This window comes from Schistocerca serialis, chromosome 5 (assembly GCF_023864345.2).
Source record: "Schistocerca serialis cubense isolate TAMUIC-IGC-003099 chromosome 5, iqSchSeri2.2, whole genome shotgun sequence".
In the NCBI taxonomy this organism is placed as follows: Eukaryota; Metazoa; Arthropoda; class Insecta; order Orthoptera; family Acrididae; genus Schistocerca; species Schistocerca serialis.
This window is the reverse complement of record NC_064642.1, coordinates 422,022,957-422,042,954: the sequence shown is the minus strand read 5'-3', so window position 1 is coordinate 422,042,954 and position 19,998 is coordinate 422,022,957. Positions and strand designations below refer to the sequence as shown.

The 19,998-nt window shown below is 39.2% G+C and overlaps 1 protein-coding gene across 1 annotated transcript in view; it reads right to left on the bottom strand.

Moving 5' to 3' along the window:
- Window positions 1-19,017, bottom strand: part of LOC126481526 (FAD-dependent oxidoreductase domain-containing protein 1-like) — a 237,803-nt gene extending 218,786 nt beyond the window's left edge. The window contains exons 1-2 of the mRNA XM_050105334.1: window positions 18,673-19,017; window positions 18,350-18,579 (exon numbers count right to left, since the gene is read on the bottom strand). Of these exons, the coding sequence (XP_049961291.1) occupies window positions 18,350-18,579; window positions 18,673-19,014 (572 nt within the window). The 5' untranslated portion in view covers window positions 19,015-19,017. The remainder of the gene's footprint in view (window positions 1-18,349; window positions 18,580-18,672) is intronic.
- Window positions 19,018-19,998: the final 981 nt, after the last annotated feature.

The window sequence follows — 19,998 nt, the reverse complement described above, 5'->3', positions numbered from 1 at the left end:
GCTGAAGTGCAGCTGGCAATGGCTGTGGCCCCCTCTCCAGCCAGCAGGAGGCTCCCTGCTCTGGCAGCGGCTCTCGCAACTCAGGGCAAGCTGCCCCATCCCATCGTTGAACAGCGGGGTCCGCACTGCACTCCAAGGTGTTGCCCTGGGTGTCACAGGCTCATGGTGTAGGCTGTCATACTGAGATGAGAATATTTTAGCACATGAATGGCTGAGTACTTATATGCTCCAGACTATGTTCGTTTAGAGCTTAAGGCACTAACATTTCCATGGCGGCATGTGAAGAAAGACTTTGGTCCTTCCACTAGCGCATTGCAATGTCGGATGTTGCTATACCGCACCCAGCTGGCTCTGCTTCGCAATGCCTGTCAGCCATCTTTTTCTTTGCAATGTGTAACACTCTTGCCTGCCTGCAACTGGCTCTGTTGCAACTCACTTCCATTCTGGCATACTTTTTGACCGAATATGGTCGATATGCAACATTGCCCTCCTATTCATTAAGACTCAGCCCTCAGATTGACCAAAGTTTTGCCTCTTAAGAATTATTCTAACAACTGGTTTTCTTAACCTGATCACTTAATCTTACACATTTCTACAGGGTCCCTTACACTGCTCCTTAACTCAAATACCATGCAACTTATTTCATTACTAGGCTTCCTGCACGATAACTTCTAACTCTCTATTCCAAAGTTACAAGCTGAAATAAATCAATTATCCTTAATACTACCCTTGTGCATTCATCCTTCTTCTGCTGTTTTGTGCCTGGGGTATCCAATCCACTGGACTTTGAACAATGGTTGGGTCTGAACTCAGTCTTGTGCTTTGTCTTCTATGTACCAAAACAGGGACTAAGTTCAGCAGAATAAAAGCTGCTGCTGTGGTTGGTGTGACAATAGTCAATGTTGTCTCTTTCCAGTACTGATTTTTCTGATAGAAATTTATCTTCTGCAATAAGATTTCCAGGGAGACTCATCCCTCCTGCTGATTCAGAGGTGTGTTTTTAGACTGCATTAATTCCAGCCATAGAGTTTGATTTAAACTGGTTAGATTCGTGGCAGGTAGCGTTTCCATGGGCTCCTCTGGCCACCACAAACAAGGTTGCCAAATATTCAGGTGAGTTACACCTACAATTGTGCGTGTGCAGATGGAAAGTAGGCCCCATTATCTCACAAGTTGTTGCATTTAATAACAAACCACTTCTGCTTAATTCTAGCCTCCTTGCTGATGCAAGCTTCTCCTGCTCGAAACAACCAGCCCCTAGTACCATCTTGCCAAAGGTAGAGTACAACCATTGCACCTCAACCTGATGACAATACAGTTCCATCTTGATTACTCCTTTATTACATTCTCTTATCTCCTTTTGGCCCATTATCAATTTCACTGAAGAGGGATCCTGCCCCTCTCTTATTGTTATATTAAGACAGATTGTGATTCCCCCTTGGTGGTGTTCTTGTAACTTTGCTTCCTCCATTTCTTCATATCTTCCCTTGTCTTTTGCAACTAATAATTGTGACTGCATTTTTATTCTTACAGATTTCTTCAGTATCCTCCACTTGACAGGATATGTATGAACTATGTAGCACTTGTAGTGTGCTTGTTTCCTTGCTAATGGTATAGAAACAGAAATGTAAACTTTCACTCCATCAGTTCTCACCCTGAAATAAAAAGGTAAGTTTCTAACATTAACCCCAACTCCAGAAATAGTTCCTTCTGTTCTTTCCTCAGACCCTCTAAATACTGCTCTGGTGACAAGTTTATCCTAAGCTGACCTCTTACAGCCTGCTGCAATGCTTTCTGTAGTTCTGTTACTTTCTCTTATGCTTCCCAAACACTATCTTCTATGGATTGCAACCATTTTGTCATTACTACTTCCTTAGCTAAGACTTCTACTTCAGTTTGTAGTTTCATTATATTCTGATTAACTACCCCGTCTGCACCTCTAGCATACATTATCTCCCCAGTCAACTGTTTTAGTAGTTGTGTGTTATTCAACACATCTTTCCCTAAATTTGCAATCTGTGTAGTGTGCAAATCACTCACAGCTTTGTGCTCTTTTGCCCACTGCTTAATCTCTTATACAGTGTTGCTCACCCTTCAGATGTCTTCCTCATCAGCAATGTCAAATATTTTTTTCGTAAGCCAACCTCCAGCATTGATCAAACCCCTCTTCCTCATGTATGTGGAATTACCACCAGTACCTGGGTCATCTCACTCCTTGATTTCTCGTGTGCTCTATATGTTCTCTCACATAGCCCCACACTTCCTTTGAGTATCCCATGCCTTTCTATTCCCTGAAGGAATTTGTTGAATTCTTCTTCCAATCTTTCTCACCTTGTTACGCATCTCTCATGCATTTAACACCACCCGTATCACCCAGTGATGAGGGCTGATCACTATGTCTTCCCGCTTGGTGAACAGCACTCCCTCTTTCCAGGTACTCGTTCTGTAATGCTTCCACCCTGACAAAGATCAGTAGTCCTGCTACGAACTGCATCATCTCACCTTCTCTGCCCCTCACCTATGAGCAGGAGTGCCTATTACTTTCCTCCCCCTTAAATTTACTGCTATTCCACAGCTGCTTACACTAATTACACAAAATTTATACCTAACCTAAAGATAATATTAAATGACATATTTCCAAGGCCTTTATCCATGCGGATTGCTCATTATTGTTTCATTCACGATCTCTCATTTATCTTCCGATACCTTTCCCCTCAACCTCCCTTTCTGATCCCCATCCCCTATACCTGGAATGACTTTCAGATTCCTTTGAAAAGGTTTCAATCACCCTACAAGCACAATTGTCAGTCTTGTTGGCAATTGAATCTCAACATTTACTGGTGATGTAGTCTCTCGTACTTGGCATGACCCCCTGAAACTTTGCAAAAAGCTTCTTTGTCTTTCCATTCGCCATATATGAAGTCGATAGCATCACCCACTGACCAACCTTGTCATAGCATTCTTGTTGTATGACCCACTGCTTCTTTCTGTTTCACCAGTGCTCGTGTATTTGCATTTGCCCTCTGTACCCTATTCCAAATTTCCCTAATCACTATTGCAAATTCCTTAACAGGCTCTAAAGTCTTCCCTTTCTTCATTTTCAATATGTTAAACAATGATGGCGTTTTATGACCATATACTACTTCATATGGCAATAATCCTGTATTTGTATGTTGCTTTGAGTTGTAGGTAGAGATGATGTACTTCAAATAGACATCCCAACTGGTGCGATGTGAGTCAGCGTAGTATCCAAGCATCTTGCTGACTCTACTATGCACTCTTTTAAGTTCTTCCAATGGCTTACTGATGGAGAGGACATATCCTTAACTTCTTTACATTCAATCGCTTACACAATTCCTTGAACAGATCTGACATAAAGTTCGTTCCCTGGTCTGTTACTATCACTTCAGGCACTTCAAACTTCTGTATCCAATCACTCATAATTGCTTGTGCCACTGTTGCTACCTCCTTGTGTGGCATCAAGACCATTTCTACACATGTTGAAATACGATCTATGACTATGAATACTTACTTATGCCCTGCAGGTGCTTTATTGAATTTACCTAAAACATCAGTCCCAAGAAATTCAGGTAACCTCTGCAATGGTACACTTGTTCGACACAAAATGCTCTCTGTGTGCACTGTATGCAGTTTCACACATACTGGTTTACATCTGTCTACCTATTCCTCCACCAATACTTTCCAAAAATCTTCTGTTGGTAGATCTGCACCCTCCATGACCCACTAATATGTGATCATGAGTTTCTTGTAGCATTCTATTCCTTCACTTCACTTGTACCACTACCTACAGTCCAACTTGGTTTCTCTGCATAGCAACGCATCCTGCGTACAAAACTGCGACTGCTTAAAACACTGCTCTGGGCAGTTTGCCATTCCTTATGCTCTTTACCCCCAATACATGAGTAACTTAGGAATAGACATCCTCAGAGTAGGGAAGCAACTTAAATCACTTAATAAAAGCAAGAGTTTTGGACTAGGCTCTATACCAGTTAGGTTCCTTTCAGAGTATGTTGCTTCGATAGCTCCATACTTAACAATTATATGCAACTGCTCACTCAACGAAAGGTCCATATCCAATTACTGGAAAGTTTCACTGGTCACACCAACATTCAAGAGAGGCAGTAGGAATAATTCACTAAATTACAGGCCCTTATCATTAATGTCGATCTTCAGCAGCATTCTGGAACATATATTGTGTTCGAACATTATGAATTACTTTGAAGAGAACGGTCTGTTGACACACAGTCAACAAGGATTTAGAAAACATTGTTCTTGTGAAACACAACTAGCTCTTTACGCCGGCCGGAGTGGCCGAGCAGTTAAAGGCGCTACAGTCTGGAACCGCACGACCGCTACGGTCACAGGTTCGAATCCTGCCTCGGACGTGGATGTGTGTGATGTCCTTAGGTTAGTTAGGTTTAAGTAGTTCTAAGTTCTAGGGGACTTATGACCACAGCAGTTGAGTCCCATAGTGCTCAGAGCCATTTGAACCATTTTTTGAAGCTCTTTACACACATAAAATGTTGAGTGCTATTGACAAGGGATTTCATATTGATTCCATATTGCTAGATTTCCGAGAGGCTTTTGGCACTGCACCATACAAGTGGCTTGTATTGAAATTGCATGTTTATGGAATATCATCTTAGTTATGTGACTGGATCCAAGATGTATTGTCTGTGCTAGTGACAAGGGATTTCATATTGATTCCATATTTTTAGATTTCCAAGAGGCTTTTGGCACTGCACCTTACAAGTAGCTTGTAGTGAAATTGCATGTCTATGGAATATCATCTCAGTTATGTGACTGGATCCGTGATGTACTGTCAGAGTGGTCACAGTTCATAATAACTGACAGATAGTCACTGAGTAAAACAGGAGTGATTTCTGCCATTCCCCAAGATAGTGTTATAGACCCACTGCTGTTCCTTATCTATATAAACAATTTAGGCCACAATCTGAGCAACCATCTTAGGTTGTTTGCAGATTACTCTGTCAATTATCATCTAGTAAACTGATCAGGAGATCAAAACAAATTGCAAAATGATTTAGAAAGGATATCCAAAAAGTGCAAAAATTGGCAACTGACCTTAAATAATGAAAAGTGTGAGGTAATTCACATTAATTTTCAAAATGAATCCATTAAACTTTGCTTACACAATCAATCAGTCTAATCTAAAGGATGTAAATTCAACTAAATACCTAGGAATTACAATTATGAACAATTTAAATTGGAAAGAATATATAGAAAATGTTGTCAAGAACGCAAACAAAATTTCGTTTTATTGGCAAAATACATAGGAAATGTAACAGATCTACTAAAGAGACTGGCTACACTATGCTTGTCCATCCTCTTTTGGAGTACTGCTGTGCAGTCTGGGATTCCTACCAGATAGGATTAACAGAGTATGTCTAGAAAGAAGAGTAGCACATTTTGTATTATCTCGAAGAAGGGGAGAGAGTGTCATGGAAATTATACAGGATTTGGGGTGGATAACATTAAAACAAAGGCATTTGTTGCGGCAGAGGAATCTTCTCAATGAAATTTCTATCGCCAACTTTCTCCTCCAAATGCAAAAATATTTTGTTGACGCCAACCTACAGAGGGAGAAATGATCGTCATAACAAAATAAGGGAAATCAGAGCTCAAGAGAAAAGATATAGGTGTTGATTTTTTTCCATACACTGTACGAGATTTGAATAATAGAGAATTATTGTGAAGATGGTTCGATGAACCCTCTGCCAGGAACTTAAGTGTGAGTTGCAGAGTATCTGTGTAGATGTAGATGAATATGTAATACTGCAACTTTTCTACTTAAACCATACACATTTCCATATTTCTTCCCAAGTTTATTCTTGACTTCAAAGTCATTCACTCAGTCTTGCTGCCCATCGTGTCAACCTACTAGAAGGATCCTTCAACCCCAACAACCATTTTAATATTCCATGGTCTGTTATTACTCTAAACTTTTTACTGTACAGATAACATCTGAAAAGTCCTGCCTCTATTTAAGAAAGGCGATCCAGAAAATATAGAAAACTATAGGCCCATCCCATTACTCTCATCCTTTTCCAAGGTAATAGAAAATATAATGAAAAAGAGACTAATGGATTTCCTAAACAAGTACAACCTACTGTGTAAAGAACAGTTTGGTTTCAGGCCAGGAAGAAGCACAGGTACAGCAGTAGCTCACTTCACAAATTTAGTCTTAGAAGCACTTGACGAAGGTGAACATGTAACAGGCATATTCCTTGACCTTAGCAAAGCATTTGACACGGTAGACCACAAAATACTACTAAACAAAATGGAGGCACTAGGAATAAGGGGAACAGTAAATAATTGGTTTCAATCGTACTTGGAAAATAGGGTACAGTGTGTAGAGATCTCACAAACGAAGTTCAGCAGATTGACAAAACACATTTCCAAACCAGAACATATTAACATAGGAGTCCCTCAGGGAAGTGTGTTAGGGCCAATACTCTTCCTAATATATATCAATGATTTTCCCCAGAGTGTCAAATACGGGGAAGCAATACTATTTGCAGATGATAGCAGTATCCTTATCAGTGACGAGTCACCAGACAAATTGAGAGACAAAGCTGAAGAAACTCTCGATCATGTATGCAAGTGGGTAGTAAGCAACAAATTAACCCTCAATATTAAAAAAACAAACAGTATTAATTTCCACATAAATAAAAAACATAATAACATAGGCCTAAGAGTTAAAGATGAACTTATAGATTGTGTCACAAACACAAAATTCCTAGGAATGCATGTTGACTCACAGCTTAACTGGACTGACCATATTGCAGCACTAGAAAAGAAAATTGCTACTGCTTGCTATGCACTCCGGATAATTATGTCAGTATGTAATAGTTCATGTGCTAAGACGACATACTTTGCATATGTGCATTCAATAATTAGTTATGGTATAACCTTCTGGGGTACAAATGTGCAGAACATACAAGCAATTTTCAAGCTCCAAAAGAGGGCAGTACGAATAATAACAAAAAGCAGCAAGAGAGCTCACTGTACTGATTTATTCAAAACCATGGGAATCTTGACAGTACCATGTGAATACATCTTTCAGACTGTGATATATATAAAGAAACACATTGACCAGTACACACAAAACAGATCTATACACCAACACTGGACTAGATCCTGCCACCATTTGCATCTCATACGAAAAAACAAAACAAAAACCCAAAATAGTTTATTATTTAATGGATTAAAAATGTATAATAGACTTCCAGAGGAGATCAAAGCTGAAACTGGAATACATGCCTTTAGGAAAGCTGCAAAAAATTATTTAGCAGATAAATGTTACTATACTGTCAAAGAATACTGTAAATGACATGTGTTCACCTCAATTCATGCAAGAGTACCTTTGTAAATTTATATTTATCTTTAATTAAGATTGGTATGTATTTGTTTTGTGTAATCCATGCAAGAATACATTTGTAAATTTATATTTATTTGTAACTAAGATTGGTCTGTATTTGTTTTGTGTACAAACGATTAAGTTGCACCATAGAAATATGTGCTACCAGAAGTACTATTATGTATATACTCATTCCATGTATACAGTTGACGACATCCATACAACACAAGTTGTCTACGGATGAATAAATAAATAAATAAATAAATAAATAAAATGTGATTCCATAAGTAAGGCTAACATCTCTTTTACAGTTGTGGAATACTTTCTTTCCACAGAATTTAGATGTCTTGATGCATAAACTATCTGATTGTTTGTTTTGTTTTGCTTTAGGGTGCAAAAACATTTGGGGTCAAATGCACCCATGTCAAAACTATAGAACATGAAGACAGAGAAAAGTTTAAAAATGACTATACGTCAGTCCCAACTGTCATAAGAGAAGACAGCTAGAAACAGAGATGTGGAAAAACAGCTAAAAAGGACACCATACAGAAAGGGAGGTCCAAAAATAGAAATTAAATCAACTTTGCCATACTGCTTTGGTCAATAAAAAGTAGAAGACGGCATCGACAGCTCATGTGTCATTTGCTAAAATGGCCAATAATTCAGACAGAAAACCCAAGCGGGAATGTAAACCGTTAAAAAATGGGCATCCCATCAGGAAGTGGCAGATAGTTAAAACTTGTGTGCAATGTGTACAAAGTGGTGGAGTAGTGCCAATTATCAAATGATGATGGCTAAAAAGGCAGTGCCCAATGCACAGCCTAGTTAAAATGACCTCCTCCCAGTGGGAGAGCCGAGAGGAGGTCATCCAAGCTGCTGGGAGAGGCTTAATAAGGCGGAGCTTATTCCCATCAAGGATGGATCATTGGCGGTGCCAAAGGGACACCACCTCCTGACAGATGACAACACAGAGATCATCGGAGGGAATATAGGAACTAGAGGACTGAAGTGCAAGTACTGCAGCCTTGGCAACAGCTTCAGCAGCCTTGTTCCTGGCAGACCGAAAGCTATCTGATGTTCTACACCTTCTCTCTCTTGTGACAACACACAACCAAGTGCTTGGTTTGATTCAACACATGATAAAACAAATTCTCTATTAAAATCCAGAAATTCCAATATCAGACTCAATGTTAAAGCTTCTTTCAGCTTCTCAAAAGCATGCTGGCACTCTTCTGACCACACACATTTCGTACCCTTTTCTAACAATTGTGTCAATGGTCTGGCAATAGCCACAAATCCTTTTACAAACTGGTGGTAGTAGTTCGTGACTCCTAAGAATGAATGCAACTCCTTTGCAGATTCTGGTAAAGGAAATTTCAGTAGAGCTCTAATTAATCTTGGGTCAGCCTTAACCCCATCTCTACTTATGATATGACCTAGGAATTCTCTCTCTTCTATCACAAAATTACACTTTTCTGGGCTCAATGTTAACTTCACTGCTTTTAGCCTTAGAAATACTTCCCTTAATAGCTGCATATGCTGTTCCATATCACTCCCCTAGATGATTATGTCATCGAGATAAAATAACCATTGTTGTGATTTTAAACCTCTTAGCACTCTGCTTAACAATCTCTGAAATATTGCAGATGCATTTTTTTTAAATCCAAATGGCATTCTTCTGAATTGGTAGTGTCCCAGAGCACTGAAAATGTTGTGTTGATCCTGTGGTGCAATTTCTATAACTATTCCTGCCTCCCCCCCCCCCCCCCCCCCTCCACACACACACATTATGATTTTCTTCAATTATTCCATCTTTCAGCTGTTGATCAACGAATTCCTCCAAAATTGGCTGCAAGTACCTAGGTATTCCATATGGTTTGTGGTAGACTGGTGATTCATTTCCCATTGGTACGCAGTCCTGTGTATATGCGTAGCTGGTTATGGCCCTTTTGGGAAAAATGAATCCTTAATACACAAAAGTAATTTTTCCGTTCATTCCCTATTGCTCCCCCTAGCTGCTTCACTTTTTCTGCTTCTTTTTTCAATGGTTTCCGAGATTGTCTGTGGCTTACACCCCTTGTGTCCCATTCTTCTTCCACCAGGATTTCAATATTAGTGATTAACAACCCATTTGTTAACCCTATGTCCTCCGTGCCAAAATTATCTATAGAAACAGGTACCTTTTTTTCACCTTTTATTTCTTGAATGCATTCAATACCTCTTTTAACTAAGCAGCCCAACTGATCTAATACTTCATCCTCTTCTAACAGTCCAACACACATGAAACTCCTATGGGTAAGCTAGACTCAACGCTGACACAAAGTGATTTCCCAGTGCCCTTAGGTACACAGTCACGTGGATCGGGTCTTAGTGTGGTCATTCGCAGTTTAATCAGTTCATCTTTTGTGACAGGTTCCCCTTGCAACGTCGTTACACTGGCACGCCCTATGTTACCAAAGAATGATTGTGGCACAATGCTGATATAAGAAATCTAATTCCAGAATCATGTCACAGCCCTCTGCCCCTCACTCATGTGTGGCACAATCTCTAGACTATGTTTACATTGGACAGTATCCAGGCAAAAGTGTAGCAAAAATCCATGTCAAAGACCCCAACAGTGTGACTGCTTCACCCCCCTCCACACAATCTGTACCGTGGTCGGTCCCATTGCTTATGTTTCACCAGATCACCATTGGTGACCGACACATGTGCACCTGTGTCCAATAATATCTGCAAACCTTTTTTCCTACTATTCTTCTCATCGTACAGGCCACCCTTGCATATGATTTTGTAGCATTGAATCTTACTGGGAACAGTCATACGTGGACCTGGGGTTCCCATTGGATATAACACATTATTCTTCCCCAGTCCTCCACTTCTAAAACTATTACTACTTCTTACCTTATTCAGATCACCGTGAGGCTGGTGACATTGCCTCCTTACATGCTCCGTTCGTTCACATCTGAAACATTTTATACTAGTTGCAAACACTATCTGTTTACCCTGCATTCTACTCAACAAATTGATCTCCTCACACTCTATAGCTAACTGCACTGCTGTGTGGAAATCCATCAGACCTGCTGTCCGCACATGTCTTGACATTTCCTCACGCAACCATCTTACAAAAAACATCAAGCACCCTCTGCTCTGCTTCTTGCAAAATAATTTCATTGACTGCAGCATCCTGTCCTAATTCATAGGTACGTCCATTAATTTTCCTTATCCTGTCTGCACCTTGTTCCACAGTTTCCAAATTTCTCTTAGTTACTACCCCTAATTGTTCCCTGTAGTGTCTGGCACTATTTCGTTTCCTATCTCTTTGGATTAACCCTTTTTTTTTTCAAACTTCTTCCAATGTTGTCGCTCCCTTAAGAGCTTCTGTATACCCTACATTAGTTTTAGCTTTCCCTGTTGGTCTCAATTTTGCAACACTCAATAATTCCTTACGATACCAACCTTCCCTCTGAGCCACATTTCCAAGGTCTCCCATAAAGGCCAGCACATCCCCAGTTGCCTTACCAGAAAAAGGAGCAATTAAACTTGTGACTCAGAAATATACACCCCTTAGTGATGATCATGATTCTACCCCCCCCCCCCCCCATGCAGTTCTGTATTATCTGCTGTTAATGGTGTTACCTTTTTTAACAATATCCGTACTGCTTCCGACTCTGACGCACCTTGTGTCTCTTGTTCTATTGATGCTTTGTCCTTGACGACATTCATTTTGAGAACTAGTATTCACAAGACAAGAAAACAAAATATGTTAACTTACTTCTTATGTATAATCGTGAGCCATCCTGACTCCCAGCATTGCCCACCCATATGCCCCCAATGATTACATGGATAATATTTTACTGGAAGCGATTCTTTTCATGGTGCTGAGTAGTTTTCAAGGTTACACTGTGCACTTCTAACAGGCACTAACCAATCATGACTTGTATTACCTCTAACACTAGACCCTAGACAAATACACTGGTTCTCTACACACAATACAATCTACTTTACAAAATGAATGACTGTCACATCTTTTCTTCATGACCAAAATACCATCAAAATTTTTTGGTCTCACCGTACTGTAGCCTGTACGTTCAGATGTTGCTCTACGAAGGTGATGTCAACAGTGTTAGGTGGGCTGTTGATTGTCACCCATTGAGACTGAAATGAGATGTCAGGACGACAGTGGATTTGTTCAATTAAGTTCTTTATTCTGGTCCTCAACCATAGTACATCAGGGACAGCTTGGTGGAGGCATCCAGTTGCCTCTGATTTGAAACAATAGATGACTGGCATTGCTGACAGTGCAAAGAGCTGGGCTGAGTGAGGCATCACTTGAATCCTGCTGTCAGTGATGTCTCAGGCTGCAAGTGTGATGACAGCCTTATTGTGAAGCTGGCGATGGCTGTGGCCCCCTTTCAGTGAGCAGACGGCTCCCTGCTCTGGTGGCAGCTCTTCTGAGTCAGGGTAGGCTGCCCTGTCCCCTGGTCAAACAGTGGACCCTGTACTGCATTCCAGGGTGTCGTTCCAGGTGTTACTTGCTTGTGGTGTAGTCTGTGATACTGAGGTGAGAATATTTTAGTACACGAATGGCTGAGTACTTCCACATGCCAGACTACATTAGGGCTTGAGCACATATTTTAGTACACGAATGGCTGAGTACTTCCACGTGCCAGACTACATTAGGGCTTGAGCACATAATATAAAACTTCCATGGTGGCAACTGAGGAGAGGTTCCGCTAGTATATAGCAGAATTGGCTGTTGGTATACTGCACCCAGATGTCTCTGCTTCACAACACCTGTCAGCCGTATTTTGCTTCACAATGCATAAAACTCTTGCCTGCGTGTGACTGGCTCTGTTGCAACTCACTTCTGTTCTGGCATACTTTTTGACCAAATACGATCAATATGCTACACACTGGACACTCTGTCTCACATCAAAATGCTTACCACCACAATAGACTGTGAAGCTCTTGTGCACTCACACCTTTATCCAGAGCTAGGCACACAACTGGAGCAACCAAACAGTCTGCACTTTCAGTGCCTCCCAGTAACGTCAGCAAACATACAGGTGTATTGCAATGTTTCAGTGGTAAAGACGTGACTGTTTGTTCCCTACAGTTTTGACATGAAGCCATGATATCACTGCAAAACTTGGCACCTCTGGGGGGTCCATGGCACAGTGAATCTAGTGAAGTGTACTTTTGTATAGCCGAATGTGAACAAGGATTGAAAGCAGTCTCTACAACAGTGCATTGCTTGCCAGAGAAATAAAAATCACTCGACATGTCAAACCACCATGTTTATTCACCTAATCAACAATTCAAGCATGTCCATTTAGACATTATCAGACCAATAACACCATCTGAATTTTCAATTACTCTCACAAGGCCATCGATCACTCTTTTCATTGGCTAGAAGCCTTCCCTATGAATAATATAACTGCTGAAACAGTGGCAACCACATTCTTTCGAGGATGGATTGCCTGTTTCAGTGTGCCTCTTTATGCTACCACAGGCCAAGGCTGCCAATCTGAGTGAAATTTGTTTCAGCCGTTCATGACTCTGTTAGGCACTAAGCACATCTGCACTACAGCTTACCACACTGCAATTAATAGACTTGTGGCATGACTGCACAAACAACTGAAGGGAGCATTAAAATGTCATTACTCGTTTCACTGGACAGATGTGTTAGCCATTATGCTCCTGGACCTCCTTGCATCCATTAATGAAGACCTCAAAAAGGCTACAGCAGCTGATCTTGTATACAGACATACAGTACTACTAGTAAGCGAATTCCTCAAGAATACACTTAATGACTGTGCTGATGCACAGGATTTCCATCTCTAAGCTATGGGTACAAATCAGGCAACTCTGCCCTGTTGCACTGTGGGCTCAATTCAGTCATCATATTTTTATTTTCAAGGGACTAGTAACATGGGTCCAAGTTTTTAATCAGCATGATGTCGTACACAAACCACACCAACACCTTATGATGGACCTTACACAGTACTCAACAGGGATGAAAAGATGTTCAAGATCAACATTATGGGTTCTCCCAGCACCTCACCTGAAGCCAGCAATTTGCAGCTCACAGACTGGCATAGGCAACACAGACACTCAGTTTACTCAGAATGCTACATCCTTAGCTATTGGCAACCATCCCGGGGTGTCACGTTCACTTCAATACCAGATACTGATGACACTAGTGGAGGAGTGATGCAGTGATCAGGCATTACAGTGATGATTGTAATGACAGCACAAAGTGTTGGAAGTATTTATGTTCAGTGAGACATGTTTACTCTTTGGGTTTGCAGTAGTTAGTTTTTCCTTGCTCTTAAATAATAAATGTTGTATGCTATCTGGATACATTGCTTTATCAGTACTACTGTCCAAGTATAGCACAAATAAGCAACAAGCCTCCCAAATTAGAAGTATATGAAAGGATCTTGTCAAAGTCAGATATACATTGATTTTCATCTGAGTTCCAGTTTGAAAGGTGGGAGGAAGTATATGCTGAAACGAATGTGAACAAAAAACACATTGAATTCCCTTGCAGAAAGGAAAATATTGGCAACCAGAGGCATAAAAAATCCTCTGAAACTCTTAGGTATCTCTCTTCCATCAAAAATAGACAGACTGACCCAGCCTTTTTGCAGTTTTGTAAAAACTATACCAAAATTTACAGAGAGGTACTGTTAGCTGCTAAAAAATTTACAAACTATAAAATAATATTTCAGGCAGGAAAAAAATAGCAAATCAGCCTGGAATACTACCAAACTTGAGACAACAAACATCGGGCAAAAACATTTGAATCCACAAATTAAAAATAAAGATTGTCAAATAAGCTGCCTGAAAGAAACAACAAACTTTGTGAACGTTTTCTTCAACAACAGTGTCAAGAAATTAGAACAGAAATTTCCACACACAAATGTCTTATCCACCCAGGACCAGCTGCCAAGCTGAATGGTACTCTATCCAGCAACCGAGAGGGAGAAATATATGCAGACTGAAGTAATGAATGGAAATTTGTACTAAGGCTGGGATTCAGATTCGGGTCTCCTGCTCACTAGGCAGATGCACTAACAACAATGCCACTCTGGTACAATGGTTCAGCACAACTGCACGGACTATTTTAGCACACTTCGCTCTTTAATCCAAATTCCCATGGATGCCTCAAGCCCACTTGGTATTCCCCCTAAATTCGAACAGCACTGCAGAGGCCCTCCGACTGTATTGGAATAGCACTTCAGTGTCAAACAAAATGGGGGATCCTGCCTGAAACCCAGGCCTAGGTGCTTGAATCAGATGAAACTATATGATTCCAGAGATATTTCCAAGTCTCAAACATCTGTGATGTATATATGCAGCTGGAAGCGATGAATGAAAAGTTATACCAAGGCCAGGATTCAAAGCCAGGTCTCCTGCTCTAAGCACATACTCCTAATACTAAGCAACAGACAGCCACAGGAAACTAAAGTTGTAAATGAAGTTCATACCTACAGCCAAGGGTTAAAATCTTATTTATTAAGTAGAACCTATAACACTGTACATGAATATTTAGAAAATCACAGATAGCCATTTATACCCATGAATACGCCACGTATTAAGCAACACTATATGGTATAATTATGAATATTGTAAGACTAATTATAAGAACTGTAAAATTTGTAAGAATACATGTATGTATATTTAATGAGAAACATTGTACCATCAACTGCACACCCATGCAGTTTGTATTTTTCTACATGTGAATAAATATATGAATCAATCAATCATCAGTTTGTAAAAGCCAGTGTCTTGCGGTAACATACTGTTCCTACATACATTCAATTCTTAGCTGTGTGATTATTTTCTGGCGATCACAGACACAAAACATGGTCCAAGTTACCAAAGTAGGTAACAGAGGAGGTAAGAATAATAACTAGATGTAGTAGTTGGGCTCACTGTAAAGAATTATTTAACAAACTGGATATTCTTACCACATCAAGTGAATACCGTATATCTACCAATCTGCTGTGCATATCAGGGAAAAGATTACTACATAATTCTGTAGATAACCTATTTCTATAGATAATCATCGAACAAAAGCTAGCTTGAACTCACATTTACAGAAAAAAAACCTCAAAGGAACATTTTCCTGTCCGGGCATAAAACTGTATAATAAATTTCCCAAGGAGATGAAAATGATTGCTAAAACACATCTGTTCAAGCAGCATCTAAAACATACTTCATAAGTAATGCATACTATAGGCTTAGATTTAAAAAGCAGAAAACAAGCTTCACAGCAAACTACTCCATGAAATCAAAATTTCTCAAAATTTAAAGCAGCTATTCAAATGTACCTACTGCAGAAGTGTTATTCTAGTGTAACTGAATATCTAAATGTGTATAATTGTTACAAATAGTGGTAGTGGAAAATCTATATAGACTGTGTTAAATGTGAAACAGTAAAAACAGACTGCAAAATTCAGTCTACACAACAGTCTCATCAGTAAATGTCGTACAGTATAAATAAATTTTTCTTAGCATTAAGAACTAGAATATTATGCAACACATTTTCATCATGATGCTGTATATATTGTAAACATCTTCTACTTTTTAAATTTGTGTCTCATACAAAAAGCTGCAGTTGTAAACACAAATACCCAGAAAAACAATAACCTTTATAAACTAGATTAACTGTTGTAAATTCATAAGCAGAGTATGATGTAGTAACATATATTTGAGTCTTTTGGGCAAGAAGGGATGATCTAAACTCCGATTACACAATGCGGTAAGAATGGTAAACATCATTTCGCTTTTTCGTGTACTTATTAAGATTAACCATGCATTTTTTTCTTGTTGTTTAAAAAAACACTAGGTATAATTCTGTGTAAGTAGCAATTTATCTGCAGCTGTGTTGTATGTCCAGGCCAATTGTATTTGTAATACATACAGTGTTCATAATCATAACATTAATTCATGTTGTCTCATTTCATCTTATAATACAGACTTAAAGCATATCAGGTGTATCTACGTACAGAACTTCTGTACAGGGTCAACAAAACATACAATTACTTATAAGTCTTACGGTAATGGTTAACAACGGAGGAGGATAACTCCCTGACACATAATAACTTGAGATCAAATTGTAAGCTTTTATACGAAACTCATGTGCTAAGACATATAGCGCACGAGAGTAATGTTTCATTTCATCATTTCCCCGTGCTTGGAGTGTTTCAGAATATTCCCCAATATTCTTTGTGACGCAGAAGTTGTTTCCCCTCAAAGAGACGTCAGGTAAATAACGATCAGTTTATTTTGAATGTACATCATTATATATTTGATAAGACATTAAAAGAAATTTGCGTGTTTTTTTTTCTGTTCACGTGGAGAGCACGAGATGAAGACGACGCAGTCTTGCATGTTCACTGTGACCAAATAGCTGACGGCCAGCCCCATGGAGATCTTATTGGTGGCATTGTCAAGAGCTTCTGAACACTAAAAAAAAGTTAGATGCATTTTAAAATGAACTGGTGTCTACTGTACTATATGCGAAGCATTTCATGAAATATCAGCATGTTGTTTTAAGCATTTTTGATATTCAGCATTGCTACTTGCTTGAAATAAAATCGATCTCCATGTTTTTTTATGCATTTTCGATATCGAGCATTGCTTGAAATAAAATCGATCTCAGAGATACAAATAAGCTTAAATACATTTGGACAAGAAATATTTACATTATTCAATAACTCCCTGTGAAATACAATAAGACAGAAAGTCTAGATCTTCAGACTACAAAGAAAACGAAAGATTAATATATTTAAGGTTTATTCAAGTTGTAATAAATATTTTTCAGTGCTATAGTTTTTTTGATAGTGAAATACACTGATCAATTAATCCGTGCCATAGCTTTAATCGCTACGAGTTAGAAAACGTAATGTTACGAGTAATCGCGCAGTTCTCATTTGATGTAGCTGAAGACTCTACAGACAAATAAATATTGACGAATATAAGCATTCAAATTATACTATCTATCGAAAATAAAAGAGACCTATTTACGTCGTTTCGTAGCGCTACACTTAGCTGCACGATCGTGCAAGTAATAAAAGCAAATCCAGGTGATTAGCTTTATCCACTGCAACATGACAGAGGCATATCACAAGCTTTAGTGGTTGCAACACAGCAAGCTCAACGGCTTACGCATCATGCGAGGCTCTTCGTTCAGTTTCTGAGATGGACTGAAGGGAGGTCTTGAAGACGTGCATGAGACATATATTCGTGTTTATAAGCTGGGAGTCGAGTTTCCTGAACATACTGGAGCTGCAGTCAAGTCTTCGGAGGAAGCGAATTCACAACATCTGGAAACTCTCCAGTATGCCAATATCTAGACATTTGAGTGTCTGTACCTGAGGTGCACATGGGGCCAGAAGATGGCACATTGAATTGCCGAAACTGGTTGTGAAGATAAAATAAAATAACTTCTCAAATTGCATGGCTGTTTTGCGAGTTTGCGTGTTAAATATTTGATTGGCCACTATCCAGTGTCCACACTGGATCAACTTTGAGACAGGAGGGAGTCCAAGAGGCATAATAGTATGTTCATGGTCCAGGAGTATCAATGTGTAGGGTGTGTAGTGATCAGCTATATTTTATACTTTCTCTGCTGCAAACTGCGTCTGATCGAAACATTGTACAGTTGGTATCAACCGAATGAGACAGTAGAGTTGTTGGGGCATTGACCTCATTTTTGGGAGGATGTAGTTTGGTCTCTCTCATCATCTTGATTTATGTTTTCCTAAATCATTTCAGGCAAATGCTGGGGTCATTACTCCAGCATTTTCATATATGTGTATGAACATTTTGAGCTACAGTATCTATTTTCATTGTATATGATGACAAATCCTATACTATTGTTATATGGCCACTGGATGAATGATTGACTAAATACATAAATAGATTCCAACTTACTGTTGAAGGCGTGCATTTTCCTCCAGTTGCTGGGCAGATCTATCAGTTGCTAGAAAAAGATACCCATGTGGCATAAAAGATACATCTGGTGTGTTCTCTCCCTCTACATGAAGATAGCTCTTTAGGTTTCGAAGAAATTCTGCTCCAAACATTGACATCTGTATGTTTTCAGGCAAGCTGAACTGTTGTCTGATACCGCCACAGGAAAGCGGTGTAGAGGCTTTCGCGTACTGTTGCAATCACATATCACATTACTTGATTACCAGTAACTATAATAAACATAATAAATTGACTAAACTTATAAATAAAATGTAGATACATACCGAAGGGTCTTTCTCAATGACAATAACTCTGACACCATTCCGCACCCTAGTCTTTAGCCAGAAGGCTACAGAGGAACCAACAGCGCCACCACCAATGACAACAACATCACATTGATCACTAAAGTGCTTCTTTGCGTATGGCTGTTTAGGTACAAAGGGAATAAGATTTTGTATGCTTCTTAAGTCTGCATTTAATGTCCCTGATGTCTGGCTAAGTGGATGTCTGGATTTCTGCACTGACAACTGATCATTATCAGTTGGCTTTTTATAATACAGGCGAAAAAATGTTGAATTTCTTTCTAATAATTTCAAACTTGTACTACATTTGTTCATAAGATTCATGATTCTAACTCATATGCAAATGACCTGATGGAAACTGATATCTTATCAGAAGGAGCTACTGCAAAGTCCAAGGACGTATCATCGCCGTTATAATGATAACGTTGAGTAAACACAAATACTATGTAGGTAACCGTGTATATTGTTTAGTCATAACAGAACTCAGAAACGTAATTTTCCATTCTAAACTTCCAATAAACGTTATATTTATAAACTGCAGACTTAAATACGCTTTCCCACTGCTTTTGTCAATGTTCTTTTGCGTCCATGGGTCCATAGCCGCTGTGAATTTCTTAAAGGGACTCATTTTTCTGTGTATGTTGTTTTTTATTTTTGAAATCACTTTGTTTCAAGGTGTGGCTATTAGTTAATTTCGCCCAAGCAATCTGTAAAGTGTGTGTACGATTATATACCTCTCTGCAAAGACTATAGTTAAAACAAATCATCGCCGAGTGTTCAAAGTTTCAAATACTGCGCTTCATAGATGGTCAATAATGTTGCACCTTATTTCCCGATACGGAATGATATTGAACGTATAGGGGTGAGATTGAGAGGTTGCACAGTAATATTGAGAACATTTGGAACTTTTGAAATAGATGGCCCCGTCCGGAAATATTCTGGCGTCTGTGAGTATTATTGACAATATCTTTGACAGTCTCTCGCCTGTTGAAGTCTCTTTGCGTATTTGCACTCACTGGTTGTAATTGTTGTCATCGGCGCAAAGTGTGGGAAGACGAAAATGGGTACATTACAAGGAGAACGGGCTAAAAGTGCATTGAGCTCTGTAGATTAAAGCCATAACTATGTTACGTGAAGGCGGATAATTACCGAAACAGAAACTTAAATTATGATTGCTTCGAGGTTATAATCAAGAAATAGTTGCAACAGTATCCTACAGTCACGAAGAAAGATGCCTTTAAAAGAAATTTAATTCTTTAATGAGAAATTTTCGAAAAGTGGTGAAATGAATAAAAGATTGTAGGAAAA